The sequence below is a fragment of the Pholcus phalangioides genome, unplaced genomic scaffold, assembly GCF_987345545.1.
Source record: "Pholcus phalangioides strain wild (caught in Gottingen) unplaced genomic scaffold, Ppha-v1.0 ptg000015l_1, whole genome shotgun sequence".
Classification (NCBI taxonomy): Eukaryota; Metazoa; Arthropoda; class Arachnida; order Araneae; family Pholcidae; genus Pholcus; species Pholcus phalangioides.
In genome coordinates, this window is record NW_028301608.1 from 13,746,459 (window position 1) to 13,774,393 (window position 27,935).

At 34.3% G+C, this 27,935-nt stretch overlaps 1 protein-coding gene across 3 annotated transcripts; it reads left to right on the forward strand.

Annotated features, from left to right (window-relative positions):
• On the forward strand, positions 1-27,855 carry wkd (TBC1 domain family member whacked). 3 transcript variants are annotated; one of them, XM_089242837.1, is made up of 10 exons: positions 1-94; positions 3,735-3,920; positions 7,281-7,380; positions 8,510-8,617; positions 9,900-10,006; positions 11,394-11,574; positions 11,688-11,762; positions 16,237-16,351; positions 17,543-17,697; positions 19,129-27,855. In XM_089242837.1, exons 2-10 carry the CDS (start codon positions 3,769-3,771, stop codon positions 19,264-19,266), a joined length of 1,131 nt encoding a protein of 376 aa, XP_089098963.1. In that variant the 5' UTR covers positions 1-94; positions 3,735-3,768; the 3' UTR covers positions 19,267-27,855. The 3 variants fall into 3 exon arrangements, with proteins under 3 accessions (XP_089098963.1, XP_089098962.1, XP_089098964.1); XM_089242836.1 differs by having other exon boundaries at positions 1-90; XM_089242838.1 differs by lacking the exon at positions 1-94 and adding an exon at positions 912-1,079.
• Positions 27,856-27,935: the final 80 nt, after the last annotated feature.

Genomic DNA, 27,935 nt, shown 5'->3' on the forward strand with positions numbered 1-27,935 from the left:
AGGTGTGGACCGCTATTTGTGTGCTTTTCCATCAACAATATCAATCCAATTTGAGCAGACTTTGATTAAATACAGGATATGTGTTGATAAGTTAGTGAGTTTATCTTGCTGATTTTGAGTAGTTATCAAATATTGTTATTTCCCGTGTTTGAGCTTGTCCTTGATCACTCGTCACACTGTTTATCCGGAGCCATTTGTTTTTATTTTCAATGATATTCGAGTAGCCCAAAATTTTCCGTGTTCCCATTTGTCTATTAATTTTAAACAAATACAAAGTTATGATAGGGTAAATTTTCCTGTAAAAAAAAACTATTTTCTCTCTAAGTTTGCACGGAGAAAGTTAATGTCCTCCAATTTCCCAAATTTTGAAGTGCAATATTTTAGATGTGGGTGGGATCAGAGGCATATTTATATACTGGGAGGGTGAAGTGGGATATGGCCCAGGGCGGCAAATTTGAGGAGTGAATGATGAAAATTAGAGTAGAATGGGAGAAGGGCGAGGAAACCATGAAAAATTGCCTCTGCTTGGAGAGAGAAAAAAAGAAAAATTAACCATCACTAAATAGGTACATAAATTTATCACTAGAGCAACCAGGTCAGTGAGGAATCAAGAGTGACCTACTAGGAGTGGCCCGAAGAGTGTCCTAAAAGCAACGTTTCTCAACTGCCGGTCCCTGAAATGAGTCACTGGCCTGCGGTTCCATTGCTGTTTCGTTTTTCTCAATTTACTACCCATAAGCTGTGTGTATGACCAGGCCTTCCACTTAGAAAAATAAATTTACAGAGCTGCAGACTTTTCAAAAGATTGAGAACCGCTGTTCTAGAGGATGTATAAGCATAGGAGTGAACAAGAGCAGGGCAGCAACTAGATGTTCACCAAAGCAGAATGTTTTGCATTGTTCTGCAATGAACCCTCGGCTGACTGGAAATGTTCTACAGTAAAAATTCCCCTAATAGTGTTTCTACACTAAATTTTTCTTGAAATTCTTCCAGATTGTTCTGCAGTAGCACTGACTGTTCTGCGACGTACGTTGCAGACTTTGGCATATTCTGCTTTGGGGACCAAACAGTCAGCTGGGGTAAGCACTCATTTTCAAAACACTCTTGTAATGTTAAAGGGAAAAATTTGCTTTTCCCCACTCTGGTTTGTCATCTGAGGCACCAGACCTAGTTGTGGCTTTGAGCAAGAGAATGCACAAGCATGACGGAAAAGGTTTAGTACAATAACTTTCAGTGATTTTTTTCCTTTGGCGAGAAACATGCCGTGAAGTCTCCAAGAGTGAACTGGAGTCTTGCTTACACGTCTTTCTTGCGAAAGGAAAAAATTGCCAACACATTGATAAAAAGGTATGATAATACTATGGGCATTAAAACGAAAAAAAGAAAAGAAAATGAACAATGAGAGAACCAAATACAACCCGAGAGAATCTGAATAAAATGTTACAAATAAAACCAATGAAACGTGTTTAGAAAGAAAACAGTATGTATGATACAATATATGAACATATAAAAAAAGCTCCAAAATGTGTGTGTGCGCATTTATGGACTTAATTCGAGCACCGCAGTCTAATTACAAAAGTCTATTATTACTACAATAACCAACAATAAAAAAAGGGAGTGGCAACCTAGAAGCCTGAGGAAATAATAATAGCGAACGGAAACGCACAATCAGGGACAGGCTTAAGTATTTTGCGGCCCGATGCGACAAAAAAATTGCCGCCCCTCTGAGCAGAGGTTTTTCAATACCCCAGGGTGTCCATGGGTACTCTAGTGCCCGAGAACGACTGTAAAACTCCTTCGTAGTCATATAAAAAAATTCCATTTGGCAATAAATATGGACAAAAGTGTACGCTCCCCAGTGAAAAAATTACAAGTGCTTCCGCAGGCACTCGAAGATTTGGGGCTCTCAGGGCTAGAAAACCGATTGTCTCCTAAAACCTTAGAGGTTCTCTATCTTGGACTGAATTTTAAGCTATTGCTTTGCTAAGAAGTTGAAGTCAAAATGTAATCAAAACATTTTTATCCCCTTTTGCGGCCCCAAAAATTTAGCGGCCAGGTGCGATAGCACCCTTTGCACTTGCCTAAGTCCGGCCCTGCGCACAATGAAAAAATGAAAGGAAGAAAAGTGCCAACTGGTTATAAAGGAAATCTCTAAAAAATGTTGCTAAAGAAGAAAATGAATTACATAAGAGTGACCAAGAAGAATGTTCAAACATGTGAGCGAGCAAAAGCAGGGCTGCAACCAGACGTTTGGTCAGATGGGGCAAGCGCACAGTTCAGCGCCCATCCTATAATGTTGAAGGAGAGATTATAAAGAGCAAAATTTGAACCCCTTTCTGGTCCGGGCACCAGACCCACTTCTCCCCCCCCCCTCCCCAATTGTGGCTTCGAGCAGAGAGTGTAAGTGTGGAAGTGACTAGAAAGGTGGCGTCAGGAGAAAGGAACTAGATCAAAGAAAAGCCAGTGGATAAATTCAGGTTGATTCATCACCTGCCATTAATGCACAGTGTGACACCAATATTATCTCTACAACCAATAGCTGTCCTCTATTCCGTTTCTTTTAACGATTAGGCCTCACTTTGACCACATTGAACAAAACTGTTTTTTTCACCCTCAATGAGCCCACTAGGGATTTCTCAATGTGCCTCAGGGCAGTGTATGACAGAAAGAGTCACTTAGACTGTGCAAGCATGAGAGTGAGTGTGCAATCACGACCAAAAGTGATCTAGAGAGCATGTGATACTCTTCCATTATAACTATGCCAATCGATGCATTTTTTTGTCTTTGCGAATTTTCTTCAAATTTATGCCTCCTGTTCAATGTTTCTTATTTTCATAATGTGTATTTTAAATAATTTTTTTAAAAAACAAGGCGTGCCGAAAGAAACAAGCAGAAATGCACCAATTTAGTGTTGAAAATGTGTGGTATAGCTACAACAGGAGAGTACAGGATGGGAGTAGTACTGTATGTAAGTGAGCGAGAGGCAGTAATAAAAATTTTTGGATAAACCTATCCTTCAGGAATGTTCATATATCTCTACAAGATGGAAAGGGATTCATGTTTGGTTTTCAAAGGTCATAAAGTGCAAATAACAAATTTTTTTAAACCAGAAGTCTTTATAATTACAATTTTCCCTTTGATTGTGAAGTGTTGTTATAACAGACTTTTACTGTGTATCATAGATCAAGAAACGCTGGAGAATTGATATAGAAACTGGTTGTGTACATAATTATTATTTTTATTTTACCATCATTATAATGGTGTCTAACTTAATGATTCGAGTAGCTTTCGAAACTTATAAGAATCAGCTGGGATTAATGTTATCTCTAGGTCTTTCAAATGCTTGCACACTGGTTTGATCACTCCATTGCTCTCTAGGCCGCTTTTTTGGTCATTCACAGTTTGCAAAATTTCTAGGTCACTCACTGTTAAGGCAGAGTTGGATTTTATGGTTATCAGCTTATGGGCTGTAAAAATTTTTGCTTTCCTTTTCCCATTCTACCAAATCTTTTGACTTAAAATTTTCCTTTGAATTCCTTAAATTTGCTGCCTGTCTGTACTTGCGGCCCTGCGAATACACCACAGACCAGGTTGTAAAAGATTTAAATTTCATGTGTAGGAAACTGCTAACCACTGATATTAGAATACCCATTTGATTATTTTTTCTTGTGCATATCGATCCGGTTTTCCTTTATTTTGAAATATTGATATGTTTTTCTAATTTTTCTCTTCAGATTATGATCTCTTCTCAAAAGCAGGCAGCTTGTAATGGCTAGTTCATTTAATGATTCAGTTGACGACAGCGATGGAGATAATGCTGAAGATGGTGTTGCTCTGACTGAACAAAATGGATCTACTGTTGATTCAGATCAAGCTGCTGTTGATAGGTTTGGCTTCATCGGAGGAAAAGGGCTTAGCAGGTAAATGGGTTTTCTTAACTCATTAAAGATGATTGATTTTTAGAAAGAAAGAAAAAAACACAGTGGAACCGCTCCCACCATTTACTGGCAACGGAATTTTTTTATTTTTTTTAACCAATTGCGGTCAATTGATGCATGTACCAAACTATATGAATTATCAATTGAAGCAGCTAAATACCAGTCTGTTACATTTTTTACAAGATCAGGATTTTAGCTGAATAATGTTTTATTTAGCTTCTGTTATATTTTCCTTAAGTAAGTTCTTGTGGAAACCAACAGATGTAGTTGTTATGCCACTTTACATAGCTGAAATCCAGAAAAAAAAGTTTCCTCTGATTCTGCTATGACTTTTTCTTTAATCGTGTCTCCTCTAAAGTTCAAGAAACCACATAGACAATTATTCTACCAAACCTTTTGCTTGTCTATGGCAGTGTTTTCTCAAAGTGTGTATCACGACTCCTAGACTTGGGGGAATCACCAATTTCTGTCAGATATCTCGCTGTGAACTGTCAATATTAATGTTTGCCTATTCAGTGAGCATCATGGGTCCCCGAGCCAAGCGATTTTTCTGAAGCCTTACCTAGTAAATTCTAGAAACTTTCAACCAAATCTTATTTTTGTGTTGGGGGCTCCAAGCCATGGCAGGTGGGCCCATGCATTAAGACGGCACTGTCAGTGAGGTCCTCTTTTGGTACTATTCTGGGGAGTCACAGATAAATTATGACTAAGGCAAGGGATCTATGGGATGGCAAAAGTTTGGAACTGCTTAGCTTATGAGGCAACAGTGAAAGTTAATAAATGTGCCAAAAAATTCATATCTTCGAAAATTAATATAAGCAGTTATGGAGCATCATCAAGAGATGTTAAATTAAATTGACGTAAATGAACAGAACAGAATTAACCCTCCTTGACCTACTGAATTGTGGAAAAGTGGTGCTATATCTGTAGTGGAGTTGACTCACTAGGATTGGTTGTTTACCATCTGTCTAGAAAACTCCCACACTCTGGTTCCTTTTCTTCATTCTGGGGCTGTACTACCTCCTCATGCTTATTCTCATCCGATCCGAATTATAAGCATCGGTTCATAAGCATGACGTTAAGAATAATCCGAAAAACGATACCAAGGAATTATTCGTAGGCTCACTCCTTAACGTCACGTGACGTGAAAGAGGGAAAATCAAAGAAATCGCTTTCTACACAGGGAAAAGCAATTTTTTTTCCCTTTAGCCGATCGACCACTGACTAATCAAAATTAAGCTTGGGGTATACAACTACTACTATACATTTACTGAATTTTTTGTTCAACGAAGGTGGCAACGCAATTCAGTTTTACTAATTCTTTCTTCCATGTAATGCACGTGCAGAACATTTGTTGTTGGTTTTTTTCACATTCTTTAATGTTAAAAACGGAAGGTGTTAGCGGGGCTATCAGCTAGATACTTTTTTTTATTTTTTTTAAATGGGGAGGATGGAAAATAAGAGTATATGAAGAGTTATTTCTATAATTAAAATATATTTTTCAGCATGTAAATATTATTCAGAAAGATATTTCAGCATTCTAATTAATTTATTGAAGTTCTTTTTAAGCCGTATTTCATAAGGAACTACCGAAATCACATTGGGATAATAATGTATTGTCCTCCATTGCCTATTTTGATGGACGTGGGTGATTATTATACTTTGCTTCATTTATTTATATATATATATGTATATAATTTTAGGATAATATAATTATATCATCGAGAAATATACCGTGAAAAAAAATCTCGAAAAAATATAGCTGCAGAGGAAATTATCGTTATATCGAGCATCGTTGTAGCGAGGTTCCACTGTATACTACACTTGGATTTCTAATTGAATCCATCCAATCAATTACAAAAAGCCGACGAAATTGCATAGTTTTCTTTCAAGGAAAAACACCACTTAAGTCATCGTAATAAATTTCCAAGTCCAAGAAATAAATTTTTAATTTTTCATATTTTCTACTCGCCATCGCGGGTAGAAAATACGATCATCCGATGCTTAAGAAGTGGGTCTCCCCTATCCTTATCGTCATCCGAATATTCAGAGAAATACGATGCTTGTTTTCAGAGGTAGAATGGCGCTAGTACGGAAATTTCCCTTTCATGCTTATATTTTCATAATCGGCAGGGATACGGATCGGATTCCCGATAAGCATGAAGAGATAGTACAGCCCCTGATGTCGGCCACAAAAAAGTTGAGCTCCTTAAGTTGGCAGGTTCTGCTCCTGACTTGACTTTATTGCCGTTTCTCCCTTGTTACAGCAATTCCAGTTCTTGAAGATTTCTATTGCTCTCAGTGTAATGGAGGAATGAAATCATCTTTATTACTACTACTTTATCGTACATGCTCCATGCATATATTCCTCTGCAGAATTTCTAACGAATTGGTACATGCCGGAACACGTGTTCTGAGTATATGTGGGGCTCTCAGCACATTTATGTTGTGAAAGTTCTGCTTGTTTCATGTTCTTACTGGTGCAACCATTTGTCTTCCATAGTTTAAAGTGAGGTTGGTAAATACTCAAATTTTTGTGCTAATATAAGTATGTTGTAGGTTTGCCTGCTCTCTGTAAAGAGATGTTTTTAAACAGGGGACTGGCTTGCATTTGCACCTCAAAGTTAGAAAACCAACTTTGGGGCACAATATGTGAGCCAGTCTTTCCTCAGAGAGCTGGCAGACCTGCAACAATACTTATATAACATTAAAGTTGAAGCATTTATCATCTTTACTTCAAGCTATGGTAGACATATGGTCGACAACTGGCTGCACTAGCAAGAACATGAAACAAGCACAACTCTGACAACCTAAATATGTTAAGAGCACACATAATTTCGGAAAACGCATTCCAGCATGTATCAATTTGTTAGAAATTTTACAGAGAAATTTATATATTCATGAATCATATTTACTGGATGAACTTCAGTTTTCTTGAATTTGATTAGGTGGTCATTGGTTACCTTTTTTTCCCAACAACTTATGTCATAAGTTGTAAAAAACAGTTTTCCTATTGTTTAAGTCATGTACTATTTAGTTATGGACTTGACTACCTGCAAAATTTTGTGAAGGTTGGTCAAAAACTAGATTTGTATTTAGAACACACACACAGACTGAAAATCTGAAATATAGTGAGAAATTGAATTTTCTGGATGTTATGCCGAAACTAATATTTGGAAATAAATCACTTTTCTTTCCAAATATTAATTTCGGCATAACATCCAGAAAATTCAATTTCTCACTGTTGAAAATGTTCCAGAATTTCATTTATAGTTCCATTTTTTTTATTAGGTGCCCAGAGTTTCATTTCAGTGTGATGCTTAATTATAATTTCTTATTTAGTTCTTCAGCTTTACCAGTTGATGTGTTGCGACAAAGAGAACTAAAATGGTTGGATATGCTAGAAAACTGGAATTTGTTCATGTCAAAAAGATATAAAAAGGTATGTCATCATTTAAATCTGATATTTGTCTTGGTTGATCCGGTAAGGGTAGCTTTGTTATTTCAGATTATGAGTAGAAAATATTTACACACTTTTTATCATAAATGATTTTCTTTATTTGTACATAAATGTTTGTTGAAATCTGTTCTCTTGTTTGTACAAAAACATTAAAATATTAAGATTTGTAGCTATACAATATAAATAACTAAATATAAAATCCCAAGGCTACATAGTATTTGCAGGTTACATAAATTTTCAGTGGAATAATTTATTTTCTAGTTATTCTAAATCTATTGGAATTACTACAGTGGAACCTCTTGATAACAAGCATCTTTGGGACTAAAACTTTCTCTAACAAGAAGTGTCTGTTAATAAGTAGTAAAACACATTGAAGTTTGAAGTACAAATGACTGGATACCAAGCGAAGATAATTGGAAAGTAAAGTCACATTCCTCTGTGGGGAATCAAACTACCAACCTTGCACTTGCACGTTTCGTCCTATGTCGCCATCTGGAGGCGAATTTTGTTACGAGCTGCTGCTGAGTTAGGAGGCTGTCTATTGCTCAGTCCCGTTCAGCGCAAGGGAACACAGTGTTCTTAGAAAAGAAAATGTCTGTCCTCTGTAGTTTAATGGTAGAACACACGTCCGGCAAGTGCAAGGTTAGTGGTTTGATTCCCCACAGGAATGTGACTTCTTTCCAATTATCTTTGGTAACCAGTCATTTGTACTTCATACAATTAGCGAAGAGGTTCATTGTTTTGCCAAATTGAAGTCTGTTGACGTAATTAAAAAAAGTCCACTATTAGAGAATGTCCCTTAGGGAGGTTCTACTGCTTATTTGTTAATTACTTTGTAAGAACATGTTCTTTTATTAATTTGCTGGTTGAAAATCATTGAAGATTTATTTTGTAATCGAGAATAATTTTCAATTTCAAGTATGCTTTTCTTTCATCAGTCTGTAAGTTAGATATTATCTCTGTTAGATATTATGTCTGTAAGTTAGATATAAAACTCTTTTGACTGAGCATGTTAAGTTTGATATGTAATTGATTTTTTTTCTTGATTTCATGTTAAAAATTGTTCATCATGAGTTTGAATATTCCCCCCCCCCATTTTTTTATATTTAAGGTCAGAGAAAGATGCAGAAAAGGAATACCACCTTCTTTGAGAGCAAGGGCTTGGCAATACTTGTGTGGAGCCAAGTTCTACATGGATAATTATCGGCATAAATTTGCAGTATGTTACTTTTTTTAGATGTTTTTTGCATGCGAAATGCTTGCTCTGGTTTATTTGTTATTTTTTTTTATTTCTTGGTTGCGAATGAATAAAAAAAAACAGCGAAATAATTGAGCACGTTTCAAACTGAAGTGTAGCTATCACAATGGTAAAGAACGTTGAAAAACATTGGCCTTCTTTTTCCTTTAAAGTATTTAAAGTTTAGTGGAAATCTCTATCGTCTCCTCTTGTACAGGTGTTCAAAGTTCTCATTGTTTTCTTTTGATTTACAAAAAATAAGACAAAAAGAGAGGCAATCTTTGTTTTTATAAAATAATGGATTGCAATTAAGTTAATACTCAATTTTCTTTTCTCTTCTATTCTACTTTCCTTTAATTTTGCAAATGTAAAATACTCCAAGTACTCCAATTATTTGGATCACTCTGAGAAAAACAATCAGCAAAATCTGCATTTTAAGAGTTTCTTATCAGTGAATGATAAAAAAAGTGTGTTAGAGTAATATTAGCGGATACACAGACAATGCGCCACTAGTCTTGTCACTTTCAGTCTGATGGTTCATTTTAATACAGTATGTAAGTACAAAATGTAAACAAAGTTTTTAAAATAAGTTTTTTTACTAAAAAAAATAAACTTTTTTCATGAATTATCCAAGTATTCGGATATTCAGTTATTTAGATGGTGTCTGAACCCAATTGATCTGAATAATTGGACTTCTACTGTAGCTATCTTTCATTATGGTCCACCTCTGAAAGAGGTTGCTGGCTGTGAATCATTGAAGGATGATCTGCTGGGGCTGTGATTGGTTATTGGTTGGATTTCTCATTCAAGAAGTTCCCACTCAAGATGTTTTCCTATTTGAAAAGTTTTCTTTCCAGAGGCTTTATTTTATTCCTGTATCAAAACATTTCTTATTTAAGAAGTTTTCTCGCTATGTTTATAATGCATGCTCCTGACAATGACATATGATGCAGGATTTGCTGTATATGTAATTTAGAGGCCATTTTTGGTTTTAGAAATTTACCAGAATATGCTCCAACTGGGAAAAATATATGTTAATATATATATTTTTTTATGAGGCACACATAGTTTATGAAAATAGTTGATCATGATAATGCTCTATTACTTTTATGCTTTTAAAGAAATTTATGGTCGATTTTTTTCCTTGGCTTTTGGGTAAGGAATTAGATACGAGTTCCTGAAGTCTTCATTTTCATGTTATATGCATCCAAGTGTTGTTCCAGATACTGATGTATGATATGCATGGGTTTTATTTTAAACGCAGGAGCTAGATGCGTCACCTGGCGATCCAAAGTGTGTAGATGACATTAAGAAAGATTTACATCGGCAGTTTCCATCTCATGAGATATTTGTCAGAACTCAAGGACATGGGTAAGGTCTTTCTGTAGTTGAACTACAATAATTAGGGCATCATATAATTGGTACAGCAAAATAATCGTGTAAAGTGAGGTGAATTTAACATGGGTAGGATAGGGATTGGGAGTTTTCTTCAGAAAGATAAAAAAAATAAACCTAACTTCCAGCAGCAAAAAAATTATTATTTTTTGAATGAATTGAATTCAAACTTTTAAATAAATCTCCTAAAATTAAGCTTTATTAAATTAAAAAGTATTAATTTAATTAATACCTTTTACGTCTGTCTTTTGAGTAGGCACTTCTGATTAATTCTAGTTAGTATGGAAGTTTTTATTTTTTGAAGAGCCTGGTATAATAACTGGCTAACTTTTTTTTTAATGAAACAGTCTAAATTCAGGTGACAAGCTGCATTCTTCATCCCTATGAAAACTTCAATAACAAGAGAATTGCCAGAGAATTCTGAATATCCCACACAAATACTACAATTCTAGTTCCATTAAGATCTTTTTCTTTGATTAAAATTCTGATGGCACTGTCAATGTTATCAAAAGATGTTGATTAGAGGGAGATCTGGTAAATTGTATTTGAGCATTTGCCTTACATAACCCAATGGATTTTGTCATTTTAACTATGTCTTCAATTTGTTTGTCTATGTCTTCAATTTCGATGCTAATCATGTCCATTTTCAGGATTAACATCGAACTCCCGGACAAATTTCACAGGTTATGATTTCTAAAATCAAATTTTCAAAATCACATAAAGTGAAGGATACCTGTAATAAACCTCCAAATATAAAAAATTAACCATTTGGTTGAGTGTCATGTCTCATAGGAAGATTACTTATTTGATTGGATGTAGCAATCCAAATGTTCAGCTTCTTGGCAGAGGTGGCCCAGCCACTAGTCATTATGACATTTACATCAATGGTGTATTTGGTGATTTTATGTGAGCAGAAACATATATTTTTGCTATGCAGAGGCAATGGTAGTTGTTAAAGTGTCTAAATATATAATTATGTGTATTTTTCAATTATTTGTCTAAAATTTGGGCTCAAAGGTGTTGTGTGGCTTCAACTTATGAGATTTACTCCTGAAAATTACTCGTATCATGACATTCTTGTATCTCAATGTGGATCAACTTAGGGACGTAGACTACATAAATTCTTTCCACACCTCAAAAATATTGATAATTTATATAAGGACTGATCAATATTATACCATATTAAGTATTTTACGCAGAATAAAAATGAGATTTTCCTGGTGGAAACAGATTTTTAGTTGTCACAAACTGGGAAATTTATAAAAAAAAAATTAGTATTATATGTCCATTGTAATTTGTATTACCTTGTCCATTGTTTATGTATAATGAATACATCACTTTTTTTATTGCATATTTATTTCAGTCAAGCTGACTTGTTTAGAATTCTTAAGGCCTATTCCATATTCAATCCGGCTGTTGGTTACTGCCAAGCCCAAGCTCCTATCGCAGCTGCTCTTCTTATGCATATGCCTGCTGAGCAGGCTTTTTGGTGCCTTGTTGCAATATGCGAGAAATATCTGCCTGGATATTACAGTCCTGGATTGGTAATAATAATATTAGCTATTTAACCTTTCAATTTGCAGATATCTGGCTTTGTATATATGTTTAGACTATTTTCAGTGTGTATTTGCCTTCATTTTTTTTCTGTAATCTACAGGAAGCTATACAACTTGATGGTGAAATTCTTTTTGGGCTCTTGAAAAAAGTTTCGCCACAAGTATATCGACATTTGGTAAGCTTAGTACTGCATTTTAAATCATGTATAGCAAAACCTCTTGAGCAGTAATGCACAACCTCTAGCCCACAAAAGGTTTTCCAAAAAAAAGTATGAACACCATACAACACGATGTGTACCTAGGTTGATCATATTTACTCAATAAAAATATGGGAAATTGAATAAACAAAACAGGATATCGGAATCCCTACACAAAAAAATATAGGACATCACCATTTCTCTCACTGAAATAACTGAATACAAGTGGTGTGTGTGTAAATTGCACATTGGATTAACCTTTTATGTAATTCAGATTTATAGATTAATTTTTATAATTTTTTCCATTCTGATCCTTCAGTTTACACATGGTTCCCAACCTTTTTCATTTCGCGTACCCCCAACTGGCTCGGTTCCTTTCTGCGTACCACCACTAAATTCTTCAGGCATTCTCCCTCCAATCTGTTTCACCCATTACAGATTCCAAAAACTTCTTCAAAAAGGTACACGTTGAATTAAATGGTCTATTTTTTTAATTAGTTTTTATTTTTGAAGCAAACAAATTAACACAAACACTGGAAAAAAGAAAAATGAATGCGATATTTGGTGCTATTTACAAAGTTTTGAAAGATTTGGCTCAAAAGAGGATAAATACAAACTCAAATCCCCTGCATTCAATTTGCTTCTATGCTTATTTTTTATATAAACATACAAAGAAAACACCCGTTCAACAAGCTCTGTGCTAGCAAACTGCAACAAAAACATTGACTTCTAGAAAGTTCACTGTATTCGTCACCACGACGAGAGCACAAAAACTAACTTCTGCCATTGAAGAGGTTCTTCCAACACCTTCTATAGCTGAAAGCCTCCACATGAAGCTTATGATGTCACCAAAGTTGTCCATTTCCACGTATAGTCATTGGCCCCAAAGTAGAATGTTTTGCGTTCTGCATCGATCCCTCAGCTGACTTAAAATGTTCGGTAAAAATTTGCATCTACATAATAGTGTTTTTCTACACTGCAACAGCACTGGTTGTTCTGCAACGTATTTCACACATTTCAGCATATTCTGCTTTGGGGGTCATTGGATATACTGCAAAAAAAAAGGTAAAGATTTCGCATACGTCAGACTGCTATATCCAATGGCTGCAGGTGAAATAGATGACTTCAGTGACATCAAAGCTTCGCATGGAGGCTTTCTGCTATAGAAGGTGTTGATTCTTCAGAGTGGTATCTGATGCGAGCTCTAGCAATTTCTCCTTTTCTGGAATTTACAATGAATCCAGTTCAAAATACTCTTCTTTAAAAGGATTAGATACCCATTGATCACCCATTTCCGGCTCTGAAAAATATTTTTCAAACAAGGATTTTAATCCTTCTAAGTGCTTAATTATGTTATCGCCGACTGTTAAATTTAGCTTGGCTTGCGACAACAAATTGTAAGTGTTCTGAACACTTCGGGCTGTCGTTTTTTAATCCACTTTACATAAAAATCATTTTTTCCCATGGATTCAATTTTGTAGACAACTTGTAAAATGCTACTATTTTTTAAAGTGAAAGATTGAGTTTATTAACCTGATGGAAAATATCACTCAAGTATGCAAGACTTTGATCCAAGATTTTTAAAAGGATGCTCTTCCAAAGAAAGGGTTACCTCGTGTCGAAGTTCTAACACCCACATCAGGACTTCACCCCGGGCCAACCACCTAACTTTGGTGTGCAAAAACAAAGTGTTGTGAAGGCTCTCCATGCCATCACACAACAATTTAAACAACCTGGAGTAGCTAGGATTTGCTTTGAGATAAAGTTGACAACTTTGACTGCTTTATCAACAATGTTTCACCAATCTGGAGGCAAAGGTTTTGATGCAAGGCGCTGTCATTGACAAAAATAGCAGAGAGTCCATTTTATTTTTGAGGCGACGTCTGCTACGCGTGCATGAAGGCCTGAGTAGCAATTTTCCATGGATTTTCCTCTATCTGTGGTGAGCCCAATACATTTTGACCATTGAATTCCCTTTTCAATGAAATAATGATCAATTGCTTTAAATATGTACTATCCCTTTAATGGGTGACAAATAAGGAGATTTTCTTTGAATTCTCTAACACCAAGTAAGAGTGAGCCACGAGGAAGGAGAGCGCCAATCCTGATTGGAAGTTGGATGCGGGGGGTGGGGGAGGAGGGAAGGTGTGTACCGTGTATCCTGTTAATAACATTTTTCAAAACTCTGTCATGGGAAAAAATTGTTAGTAGGGAAATAATGCTTTATAAACAGAAAATCTTAATCAGTGTTGATAAGTTAAGACCACAAAAATATGTGTACTAAGTGGGTAAACGTTCTGAGAACATTACAATTCAATTTAATTTTATTCATAAACACAGAAAATACAGAACAATATAAGTAGGAAAAAATTGCTAAGAAGCTGAGACGTGGCTCTCATTAACAACCACATTTTTTTTAGGCATTAGTTGTAAGGATTTTGATTGAGAATTAGATAAAATAATAAATGAGAGAGAAAAATACAAAAAAATAAAGAACAAAAAGGGGGAAAAAACTCGAAAATGACAAAATATAAAAATAGCTAATGGTTTCGATTGCGGTGCAGCAACAATAGCAATTGGAAAGAAATTGTTTGATCTGTTTTCCCTTCATTTTATTCCAATATTTTGTTGAATTGAACTTAATTAAAAAGTCGAAAGAAAAATAAACAATTAATAAATAAAAAGTTGAAAGTTATGTTATGAAGGTAGTAAGAAAAAATTAAGGAGAGGATGCAAGCAGGATCTACTATATTCATGGAAAAAAAACTATAATGAACATGTGAGATAGATATTTATATTCATAGCTGTAACTTAATTTATATATTATGGAAATAATTCCTTGATTTCATTAAAGAATAAAAATTCAAGTATGCTTTGTCAAAATATAAGAAAAAACAGGACAGTTTTATAAAAAAAAAAAAAAAATCTGGATAGCGCCAAAGTTATGGTAATGTTCTGTAAAATGCAGTCATTTTGGTCACCCTATATATACTAGTTTCTGGCCTGTGAGTGGCAACAATATCACATACCTGGCCCACCGAAAAAGTTATGCACCCTTGCTTGTGAAACAAAACCTGTGACCAGTTTTCTGTTCTGAAAATTTTGACACGTGTATTTTGATTCACAGTTTTACATCAGGGCAGAGGAGGGAATATTTATGTTTTCATCTTTTCATAAAAAATTAAGACCACATCAGAATTAAGGCATCAGTAAGAATCGAACTGCATCATACAGGGTTCATAAGGTCAGGGAATTTTTTTTTACTAAAATAAGTCAGGTAAATCAGGGAAAATGGTCTATTTTTGCTGTAAAACCTGGAAATTTCAGACAACGACCTGGAAAATCGTCACGATTGTTGTCTAATCTGAAAAAAAAGATCGATAAAAAATAATAATAAAGAGAAAAACGAGGATTTCGTAAGTCTGCGTGAAAAAACGTATTGCAGCAACCTTATTGTAACTCTTTCTAGTGTTTCCAGAAACAGCATAACTACGCATCACATCGTAGAAAACCATGGGTACAAAGCTCAGTTGCAAGTTGACTTCAGTTAGGATGACGCACAATTTTTATTTGAAAATAATGAGTTGTAAGAAAACTTTAGTGGGCAGATGAAAACCTGAATCGTCAGTAGGCTGATTAGTTTGAAGCAGTCAAAAATGACCCGTATAAAGCATGGTGTCAGGTTTGCTGAAAAACTCTCAACTTGAGCAACATGGGTATATAAGTTATCCAGAACCATGCCAAGCATTGGAAACAGAGGAGTTCAGTGAACAACCCCCTATTGCTAAACTTCTCAGTTCTAGCGCTTATGCGAGTGCAACCCAACTGGAAAGCATTTAGATGCAGTGAAACCAACTATATCTTTGTCTAATTATGTCACAAAGGAAACAACAGAAAAGACTTAAATCTTGTATTGAAATTGCAGAAAAGGGAAATCTTTCATTTCTTAATTGTGTTCCATTTTTCTTTTCCATCAGAATTATGATTAGAATGATGATTCCATCAGATTATGAAAATGAGTTTGAACCCTGATCATATTTGATACCAGAATATAATTTTGCATGGTTGATATTTCATTTGCGAATGATAGAGAGAAATAAAAGTTGCAAGAGTGTAATATAATGTTTATAACTTTTTTCCCTACTTTTTGTGTTATAAATGCAATATGATAGTTTGTATAAGGGACCATTCAAGTATTACGTCAGCAGATTTTAAATAATTTTTGACCCCCCCCCCCCCCCCGTTTTGTCCGCAAAATTTCGTCAGCAGCTTAGAATATTTAATATATTCAAAAAAGGGTGTTGGGGACATAAGCAACTTTCAAACCCCCTTGTCATCAAAAAAGTCAGCAAGTTCGAAACCCCCCCCCCCCCAATGCTAACGTAATACTTGAATGACCCCCTAACCACTTGTAATAACTGTTTATTTTATTTTGTTTATTTTTTATTATCAGAAAAAGCAAAAAGTTGAGCCTATTCTATATATGACGGAATGGTTCATGTGTGCTTTCTCACGAACTTTACCTTGGGCATCTGTTCTTAGAATATGGGACATGTTCCTTTGTGAAGGTACATACAAGTTTGGTATTTTATATATATCAAAAAAATAGTTTTTATTTTATTTTGTTTCAGTAATTGAAAAACAAAAAAAATGTATAAAATGTCAAATTTTATGTGATGAGTTGATAAAACTCAGTAGTAACAAAGAGTCAATAAGGCCGTCATTAAAGTTTTGTAAAGGCTTTTTGATAAAATTTGAAAAATGCAACTAATAAGTGTATTTATTGGTTATATTTGAGTGAATGTAACCAGTAGGCTTATTGGTTGCTCTTCTCAAGTTTTGTAAATGATCTTTTATCAAACTTTTATAGTGTGATCCTGGCTTAAAAATTTTTGTGACAATTTTCTTTTTTAATTTCACAAATACAAACATATATATCAATGCATACACCCTTGCACCACCACTTCGTGGTGGCCTCAAGGGATGTTGAAAAGTTCTTCCAGCAGGCCTAAAGGAATTAGTTTATTAAATATGTTTTTAGCAACAATGCTATTATATTTATTAGATATGTTTTACTATATTTTTGTTTACATATTTTTGAATAAAAGTTCAGTATTAAATTATGTATTGTAAAGCTCAATAGAATATATCATTTCTTTTTTATTGGTGTACTCTGTGCAACATTGTTTTAATATACGTTTACAATACATTCATCAAAAGTGGTTTCATAATCTATACTTTCAACATTTAAATACAGTGAAACCTTGCTATGATGATACTCGATGTAATGATAAATCCCGCTAGAACAATATTTTTTCAAGAATTGTTTGGAAATTTCTATAGTCTAATGCTAAATAACTGCCTCTCAATATAACAATAATCCCTCGACAACGATATTTTTTTTCTTGGTACCCAGAGTATCATTATATTGAGATTTCACTGTATTACATGATAAGTTGATTTTCAGTGTAGAAAATGTTTAATATATCTGAGGGTGAGGTTTTAATGACATTCCTATGTGCTTTCACCTCATGATTATTTTGTGAATGTTATCACAAGTTGCTGAAAATTTCAGAAGATACAATTCAGAGTACATATTTTTTTTTGTCTATATATGTGAATGTTTGTAACTAGCCCATTTTTTTTTCTGTTTAAAATTAATGTGTGTTATAATGAAAAGATCAGAGGTCTATGGTCTATGAATCCTTAATGCATATGAATCTATGCACTCTAAATATCATTTATATATATTCTATTAGGTGTCAAAGTGTTGTTCAAAATTGCTCTAGTCATTCTGAAAACTGTTCTGAGTAAACCAGATGTATTAAAAGCTTGTCCAACTATGTATGAAACCCTTGAGCAGTTGAGACATATACCAGAGGATTTACTTGAAGAAGACTATTTGGTTAATCAGGTTTGTTGAAATTTTTTCTGTTTACACTGCATATATACAGTACAACCTGTCAAAGACAGATACTGTACGAGATGAAAATTTTCCAAAATCAAAAGATAATTCCATTGACAATTGGTGTTTTAATGTGCACTTTCATAAAATGGAATATTATTTAAGTATCTCGATGTTCTGTGTTATGCACATTTTCCTGTATATGCTTATAAACCACTGCCAAAATTTAGTTATAGCTCAGTACTACGAGATACAATAAATCTCTTTGATGGGAATTTAATTGAATTTATTTTTGAGTTCCTCTCAATTGTGTCATATACAACAAAATTTTTAGCTAAGAGGAAGATAATACTTAATGCTTAATGACATTTTTATTCTTACAGGAACAAAAGCAACAATGCAAAAAATTAGTAATTATTATTTTTAAGTTTACCACTTAATCAAATAAGAGAAAACGATTCCAGGTCTTATGTAGAAAATTTATTTTTAGCAAGTAAAAATTACTTTTTATAACAGAATAGTCTTTCTTCTCAGCAACTAGTATTATTTGTGTTTTCTAAAATGCACCAAATAGAGTTCTTTTAGAGCTCAAAAGTAATTTCTTTCTTTCTAGTGCTGCTATATTTTATGCCATGTTGCTTTTCTGAAACAAGTAACCATTATACCAATTGAAATTACCATATTATCCTGAATGTGATCCGCAGCAGCATATAATTCACAGATGTGAATTTTGCTACTTTGAGGAAAAAATGCTGTTGTATAGTCTGCATGTAAAAATTTCATTCATCACTAATGAAATCATGAGAAGTAGAAGTTGTTTGTCACATTTTTGTAAAAAAAAATATCAATTTTTCTACTTGCATCTCACCATCTATAAACTTTAAAAATTAATTTTTGACAAGTTAATTTTGAAAGTATTTATTTCTATTCAAACCACTTGGGAGAAAAAACCTACTTTTAAGATGCACTGGTGTACAATTCACACTAAAAAATTCCAATGATTTTAATGTACAATCTGCAGATTATACACAGGAAAATATAGTAAATCTAAACGACACCATCAAATCAATTTTCTCCAAGGTAAACATTATGAATGACTAACATGATGCTATAAATAAGTTGATGCTGTTGGAAAACATGTACAAACCATTTTAATCTATAATTGCATCTTTGCAACATAAATTATCGAGAAAACAAACAAATTATGAATTTTAGCAAATGCATGAAAGAAAAAATGAACTTCAAGAACATGGATGCTACTGTGGGTGTGTTTACAAACGTTCCTTTGCTTGTGTGAAAAAGCAAAAATATTTGTCAATATCGTAAGCAACCAGAGATTGGAATGATTTATATGCTCTCTTGAAATGCATCAATGAGGTTTATATTTAATGGCATGCATTGTGTATTATCATAATTTCCTAAAGTATTAATATTTTATAGTGCCTGAAATTGAACATCAGTGAGCATGACATGGAGAAAGAACATCAGAAACAAATTGCTAAGAGACGAACATTACGCGAGCAGAAAGCCATGCAAGAGGCGAATGGCATGACAAAGAAATCATCAAAGAAATCTTGATTTATACTTATGATTTTCAGAAGCACACAATCACTAGATTTCTGTAGTCCCTATTTGTGTCTTTCCCTTCCCTCCCATCATTTTATTTTACTTTAAAATTATTTAATTAGTGCTCGCTTAGCAAATATTTCTCTCCTACAAATCCACAAAGTATGCTTTTGGAAGCATCCTTGTTTGTTATTTTTTGTTTCACAGATTTATAATTAGATTAGATACTGAAGGGGCCTTAAGATAGCATCATGTTTCATAGATGTTAACTTTATGACGTATCTAGATAGTTGCCATTCTATATAAGTATTTCTATGTTCGTTTTTTTTTTAAGTTTCTGATGTTTTATATGCTGCCTTATTTATTTCATATCACTTTTATTGTAAATCCAGTATCTGTGATAGCATATTGTAGTCATTCATATTTAGAAATTTGTGTAAAGAAATAAGATATATTAATTTGGTGGATGAGATAAAATCGAACTGAACTACAAGTGAACAATTCTGTTAGTCTGATGTACTAGTGCAGGCATCATTTCAACCTGTTGCATGGCTATCAAATCAAACGAGTACCATTGTGCTCACTGAAGTTTCCCATACATACTTGAGCGTTGTGTATTTATCAATACCTAAACTAACCACCATAATCAAGTTGCATCTAAGGCAGTGATGAATACTTCACTGATGTTGAGCATAGACAGTGCTTGTAATTCAAATGATTGAAGTATTTTTTCCTCCTAATGGTTATCTTCCTATGCAGGACGAGTAGTATGGTTGAAGCATATTGATTGTTGGAGCAGTAAGAAATGTCAGTAAAAACATTTCACAGCCATCTGGTATTTTATTTCATAGGTACCAGCAGAAATTACAGTTGGTTCTAATGGGCATCTTTGAAAAAATATATTAATTTTTTTTTCATCTCCATCAATTGAATCTTTTATTATTATTATTATTATTATTTGAATTATTAAATAAAAATTTCTCATATGATTTATCATTAAATATTTTTGAACCAGTGCTGATTTCAAGCATGAAATTTCTATAAACTATTTTTGATGTAATGTAAATCAGTTTCATCAGTCTGGACAACTTTTTTAATGTAGTTAGTTTTATCTTTTTTTTTGAAGAAAATAATCATTCAGTTCATGTAGAAAAAATTACTTTTATGATTTTTTTTCCTCACCATATTGCCTGTGTACCTTTAGATACTCTTTGTCCAGGACAAAAACTGTCTTTTCCTTTCACAATGACTTAATCCTTATACCAGGAATCCCAAGATACCTTGTCTAACTGGATCTGCTTTATTTTTGTCATCCCAAAATATCTTGGGTTCTTAAGATGCTTTTGTTTTGGCATTGACAAGCTCAAATAAGTGTTAAAGTTGTTTTAAAGTCAATCATGTTTGTGTGCTATTCTTACCCCCCCCCCTCCCCGCCTCAGCAACCTATCAACTGACTTTGGACCAGTGGGCAGACTCCAAGAAATTTTGGTGTAGCATAAAATCAAATGAATCCAAATATTTCTACAGTAAATATTGAACTAATTTAATTATGTTAAAAGTTCACGTTTGCTTTAATTTTCATTATTTTTGTTTACAATTCACACATTTTTTAGAGAGGAAATGGTCATGCATGGGGGAAAAAAATGTCAAAGTATATAAAATTATTCACATTAATTTAATGAATGATTTTTATTGAAGGTCATAATGTCCTTTAGGAAGCTCTCTTTGCCAAAATAAATAATTTGGTATCTATTTAATATGTAGTTTGCCTTGCATTTTTTTCAGTGTTTGTCCTGGACACTTTTGTATGTTGTGGCATTTCCTTTTCTGGCCAGATTTGTATAAAAAAAAAGTTTTTTTGTTGATGAGGTTATGAAGATGATTCAAAATTGTGATATATGTCGTGCAAAATGTGTAACTAACCAGAGACTCAGAGGTTTAGTTAAAGCTTCTTAGGTTGTATTTCCCATATGTAATTTTTCATACATATATATATTCCAGTTTCTCTTATTCCTATTCATCATTTAAGGTTGTCTGATATACTTTTTGATGTAATAATATTTATATTTTCTATCTCTCTGATTAAACCAATTTATGCATATTGTCACCATTTGCTTGCCTTTCCTGTGATGTGATGCTCCAGTTCTTGTAGGTTTGCTCACTTATCGACCACACACAATAGGCTTGGGATGCATGTATAAATGAAGCATCAGTTTTCTGTTAAAACTGATACAGTGGTATATAATGAAATATGGGTTTTTTGACAGTGGTGCCAAACATAATAAATATATAAAGGAATCGAAAGACAGTGATTATGATGAAATTAGAGAGCACGGTTTGTGTTATCAGTGTTCTTTCAGGTTTATATCATGTTTTGTATTAATTGAATGTTAAATGCATACAGTAGACTCCCAACTATCTACAGGTTCCACCGATGTTTTTTTTTCTTTTAATTTAAAAACCTTTTTATAAAGGTCATCTATAATTAAAGTTTGTGTTCTGAGTAGTCTACAGCCTTAATTGCTTTTCAGAAAATTACGACAGTTTGGACAGTCTAAAATTTAGACCCTAAATCAGTTTCCCAAACTTTTTGTCCCAATTCTTTCTTCCATATATATTTTTTCTCATTACCCCTAACTCATGCCAACACATGGGATCCTATAAAGCGGCCTTTGCACTATGACTGGGTCCAGTTACCCGCCTTGGAAAAGCAATAATTTATAGCTTTCAATACAAAGGCGGCTTCTTCAAACCAAGGACAACTCAGGTCTATCGCCATAGGCAATTTACTACCTAGTGAGTTGTGCCGGAAGTGTAAGTGTGTGTACCTAGTGTTGTGTATGATTTTTCAGTGCTGCCATCTATATCTCAAAAGTGAAGTGAGTGTTGTGTAATGACTGAATATTTGTACTGTTTGTAGGACTGTTGCTCTCTCTGGCAAGACTTTTTAACGGGGAGATCGGCTCGCAAACCAACTTCAGCCGACCACCACTGTGGCGACGGTGGGGCTCGAACCCGGGTCCCCGCGATGATGACCATAGTCCGTCACTATGACCACTAGACCACCACAGCAGCTCAATACAAAGGCTGTAGAATAATGATGGAATGGGAGGTTTTCTCCCCCACCAAGCGTCTTTGAAATTTCTGTAAAAGTAGAGGATGGCATTTAGAAGTCTGTGGTTTATGTCCAACAAAGACTTTTCATTATCTTTCACCTTAATTATCTAACGCTGCGTCTGGACCCAGTCATAGTGTGAAGGTCGTTTAATATACCCATAGCTTCTATCACATTGAACCATTTCATATTGCCTACTTTGAAGAAGCAATGGTTAAAATGAAAAGATGGGGAAATTTTTCGAAGTCTCTAGATTTTTGCATGAATTATGGTGTGGAATCAGTGTTTGTGGGAGTTTCATTAGCAAAACACATTCTTTTAACCTACTGTCATTTTAGTGAAAGTGTAAATATAGAAATGGTTTTTTAACTGTAATTATGTAAAATAGTACATGACTTTTCTAGTGGTGAATGTTGGAACTAATTTTTTATACTTTTAATTTTATCTTTTCATTAAGATATTCCCAAAGTTTCATAGTTTTCTGATGGTATTTAAAGCTGTAGACAGATCTGAACATGCCAAATTTCATTATGGGACTCTCTTTATTAACAAAAAAATTTGTGTAATAAAGTTAATGCATGCACTGCATTGAAAAATAGCAGTTAAAGAACAAAAAATACTTTGTATTGTAGTCAAATTTTTTCTGTTTTGAATCAAGTTGCAGGATATTTGCAGCCCAGATAATGAGCAGTCTTCTGTATTCAGGTCGGTCCAAAATAACTTTAAAAAAATTTCCCCTGCAATACATTAGCAGTGGTAGTGATTTGATATTTTGTTATATAAGGAGTTCAGCAACTTATGTTTATCTTAAAATAATCAAAATATAGAATTTTGTTTATGGAATATTTCCTCTTGTAGATCTTTCAAATTCTTCAAATGAGAAGCACTCCATTGGCGACACTGAATAAACAGATTTCTCTTATTTCATCAATCTGCATATCAATTTTGATGAGCATTTAAAGTAAGATTGAATTAAAACACTAGAATTTTATAATCAGAATTACTACTGAAGGAAAAAAAGATATTTGTGAAAAATTATCAAAATGTTATGCCCCTTTGTATATTATTGATGTACATTTATATACAAGTATTGTATTTACATATTTGTTTATTTTTTGTTGCACATTATTGTTGAATGTGTTTGATTGTTAAACGAAGTTTATTGTATCTGTTTTGATCATGAACAGAGGAATGTGTCCAATGTACTGTTTTGTTGTTTTTTTCCCCGCATTTTTTATTTTTGGGTAATGTTGCTATAGTCCATGTCAGAGATGTAAATGCCATAATAATTTGATCTTTGCAGTATGTATAGCCAATACATATTTTCCAGTATCAAAAGCATTTGTGCCTTGAAAGATGAATATATATTGTTGATTTTGCTATACTGTGTACTCGAAATAGTCTTTATTTTTAGTTATTTTTCATGGAGTAGTGAATGATTAGATTTAATAGATATCAATTGGGTGATGATCAATGGTTCTGACGATTATGAGAAAGGTATTTTCGCATGTTCTCTTGGCAAATTTATGATGTAGGCTTTTTTTTTGTTCTGGGCACAGTATTCAGAAGACATTTGTGCCATAAAAATAATAGGATCTCTAATAAAACATAGCACGTGGAAAAGCTTTTTTTTTATTCATATATAATTTCCGAACTTATCAACTCAGCATGTTTTGATTTTTGATAGTATTTGAATTTTCATATTTATATTGTGAGATTGAATTTAAAGTGTAAATTTTTCATGGAATTGTTTTTTTTTGCAGACCTTTGTCTTGTAATTTTCTTTATATTTCATAGTGGCTGTTAGTGAGAATGTATGTTCAGTGTTTGTAATTTATCCTCTTCCATGTTTTTGAAGAAATCGGGATGCAGTAGAAAACCTCGATTATCCAGTGTGATGGTAAAGGAAATTATCAGTCAGGGATAAACAAAAATCAATGTTAAACTCTTGAGAATAAAAATATTTGTAACATTACACACTGTGTAATCATAAAATAAGTCAAATTATATAGTTTCCCATTCAGCCAGCTTTAAATTAGATATTTGTTTATATTCTCATGTGTGTGTGTTATTCATGTCAAATGACCACAATTTAAATTAACGACAATGAAAATGCATTAAAAATGTGTGTAATTACAGTATATTCTCCTGCACTAGCATGCCAGGAAACAGCGGGGGGGGGGGACCACCATGCTGGGAATATGTATTTTTTCCAGCGTGCTGGGGAATTAGTCTGAAAAATCGCGTCTTCATTGTAAAAATCCTTTGAATTGGCTGAAATCCTCACTGTGATCCTTATTAAACCTTGTTTATCCCAGTGTGCTGGTAACAGGCCCCCCCCCAATATTTCAGAAAGCTGGTGTCTCGTGAGTTTTATGACATGCCAGCTAATGTGGGGAGTGATACAGTACGTAGTTATAGTGACGGACTCGCGATGCGAGGATCCGGGTTCGAACTCCAGAGTGGTGGTCGGCTGAAGTTGGTTTTCTGTGGTTCCCAACTTCAAGGCACAAATGCGAGCCGATCTCCCCGTTAAAAGTCTCGCCACAGAGAGCAACAGTCCTACAACGATAAATCATTCGATCATAACACTTCGCTTTCACTCATAGTTAGAAAAACTGGTGGCAGATAGCAGCACTACACATAAGCATTACAGAGAAACAAAAAGAAAACTTCACGTCAGGTTTCACTACACGTACACGCACATTCCCACATGTACCGATTCGTTGGGGGTTGTGTGGGCGGGGTGCATGTGTGGTGTAGCAGAGGTACATAGGGCCTCCAAAAAATGGCTCTGGGATCCATGATGTTCTTAAGTCAGCCACCTTGTTAGGCAATTTGCCTGTTGTGGCGTTGTATTTGTAGTTCAGTGCCGTCTTAAGGCATGGGCCTCACAAAAATGAGATCTGGTTGAAATTTTCGAGAATTTGTTTCGTAGGGCCTCAGAAAAATCAATTGACCCGGGGGCCCATGATACTCTTAAGACAGCCTTGCCGTAGTTACCATACAAACGGCCTAATTTCTGGACCAAGCATCTGTGCATCATCTTGGACTTTCATGATTTTGCCCTTTCTTTCAAACTGAGCACAACTCTGGTCTATCGCCATGAGCAATTCACTACAGATGGAGTTGTGCCGGAAGTGTGCGTGCCTAACAGTCTGAGTGCATATATAGTGTTGTGTCTGATTTTCAGTGCTGTGATCTACATTCAGAAAAGTGAAGTGTAATGACTGAACAGGGTAATGATAAAATGTATGTATAACTGTAATAATGAACTGCAATCAGGGGGGGGGGGAAGCAGGTGGATCTAGTGCCCTGAGCAGCGTGCTGGGGGGGGGGCACCAATTTCACCCTTCAAACACCAACATTACAAGAGGGTGCCAAAATGTCTCTTGCCCCACTATCTAGTTGTGACCGTGCGATTGAATTTGTACCATCGTAAACCTGCTGCTCTCTGTGGTGAGACTTTTTAATGGGAAGATGGACTCACCTTCGTAACTCAAAATTGGAAACTACAGAAAACCAACTTCAGCTGATCACCACTGTGGCGACGGTAAAGGCTCGAACCCAGGTCCTCGTGATGCAAGTATGTCACTATGACCACTCGACCGGCTCACAGTTTTGTTCTATAAATTTTAATATATTCGACAGTATATATTTGATACTAAATCAAACATCTTTGACAGCATTCACTGGAGTCTTAAATCCCACTTTTTCCTTGGTCGCCTTAGCAGGTTCTGACTTCAGGTTAAGCCGTAAAGTTTCAGGGGATGTACCACCTTCTGATTCTTTATAAGAATCCGCTTCTTTTGTTTTTTCACATGCTTCGGTGTATGTAACAAAAAGCCAACATTACAGAAGTGGTGACCATTTTTAATATTAATGTATTATCCGACCCCAATATTGTTATTTGACCACGAAACAGCTATGCAATATATGTGGAGAGGGGTATGAAAGGTTGCTTACGTCATCAACCACCCCTTTTTGAAGATACGAAATATCCTAACCTGCTGACGAAATTTTGCTGATGGGGGGGGGAGGGGGTCAAAAATGGCTGAAAATTTGCTTACGTAATACTTGAATGGCCCCTTATGTATAATGTGGGATTATACAAATGTTAGATTCATGGTATATGAGCAAAATTTATCAACTTACCAAAATAGCCGGTGATCATTCATATAATAACAGCTCTTTATCACTTTCACCATAACACATATAGCATAGCCCAGTGAATGTTGGATGAATCATATCGGATGATCAAGTATGAATATGTTCGTTTTTTACTGCAACATGTTAAAAAAAATATGTATTTATCATTTTTTCTCAACCATATTCACATTTGCTGAAATAATCTCCGCCATTTTTTCAGGCTAGTATCACTCTAAAATTCCTTTTTCCTCTTCCCCCATCTTAACAAGTTGTTAATTTTTAGCTGGGTGCTGATTGGTCAATGGTCAAATTCCCCAAAAGGGAAATTTTTAGGCCTGTCCATTGTCACATGACCTTAAGAATAACTTTTAACAATCACACCGTGGTTGCATTCGGAGCTCGATTCTTAACGTGATTCTTACGAGCTAATTCTTGCGTATGGATAATTGGTTATTAAGAATCAGGTGGTGGTACACCCCCTGGTGTCATAGTAAATAGAGTAAACTTATCACCCTTTTTGTTCCAGGGCACCAGATTACCTGTGCTTCCCTAGTTGTGACTCTGACTCCGGTTAATCTGCTGCTTAGATAATCAGGGTTCTACTGTAGGTCCTTAAGTTGCCTTAAAAATGGTTGTCACACAACAGATTTTTTTTTTGTTGCTATCAGTTTTGTTTTCACATATGAATCAAACGAGTATGTGGGAATCCTGTGTTTTTTTCATGGGTTCTCTATTACTCCATCTCTTTTTGTATTGATTACTGGTATGCCTTCAATGTTCTGATCATTGCACAAATTTTGTATAACAAGCATCGTCTGTTTTTGTTAGTATCCTGTGGATTTTTTTCATATTTCATATCATTTTATGTTATTTTCCACCATCATATGAATGTGTTTCATTTCTTGTGCATCACATAACAGCACATCTGTGAAATCTTTCACCGCTTTCATTATGTAAACAAAAATCATGAAACACTAGATGTATATAATATATACATGTTATAGCATCACTTCATATTTACAAAGCACATGTTCCTACCTCTAATGGTCTTTGTAGTCCAAGGTTAAAAAAAAGTGGAGATTTCATTCATACGAATATGTTCTTATCTATGTATATCTTCCTTTATAAAATACATTATTGTATGCAAGTGTGATTACAATTTTGATTATTTTTTACACTTTTGTTTGGAATGAGCAGTATTATGTTATAATATCATCCATATCCTGCTATTATTTTAGACGGTTTTGCATAGTTTCAGTAGTAATGTTTATTTAGAGTTTATGTTTGCACTTTTCTGAAGAAATCTTGAATATTAAAAGAAATGTTTTTTTGAGAAATGCTTATATATAGTTGTTTTTTAATAAACATTTCATCAACCTTATATTCATCGAGTTTCATTGGGGGTAAAAATGTATAT

Coding starts and splice junctions, on each gene's coding strand:
- wkd (XM_089242837.1), top strand. CDS start 3,769: ATGGCTAGTTCATTTAATGATTCAGTTGACGACAGCGATGGAGATAAT. Junction 7,381..8,509: donor TGTCAAAAAGATATAAAAAG/GTATGTCATCAT, acceptor TTTATATTTAAG/GTCAGAGAAAGATGCAGAAA. Junction 10,007..11,393: donor GTCAGAACTCAAGGACATGG/GTAAGGTCTTTC, acceptor TATTTATTTCAG/TCAAGCTGACTTGTTTAGAA.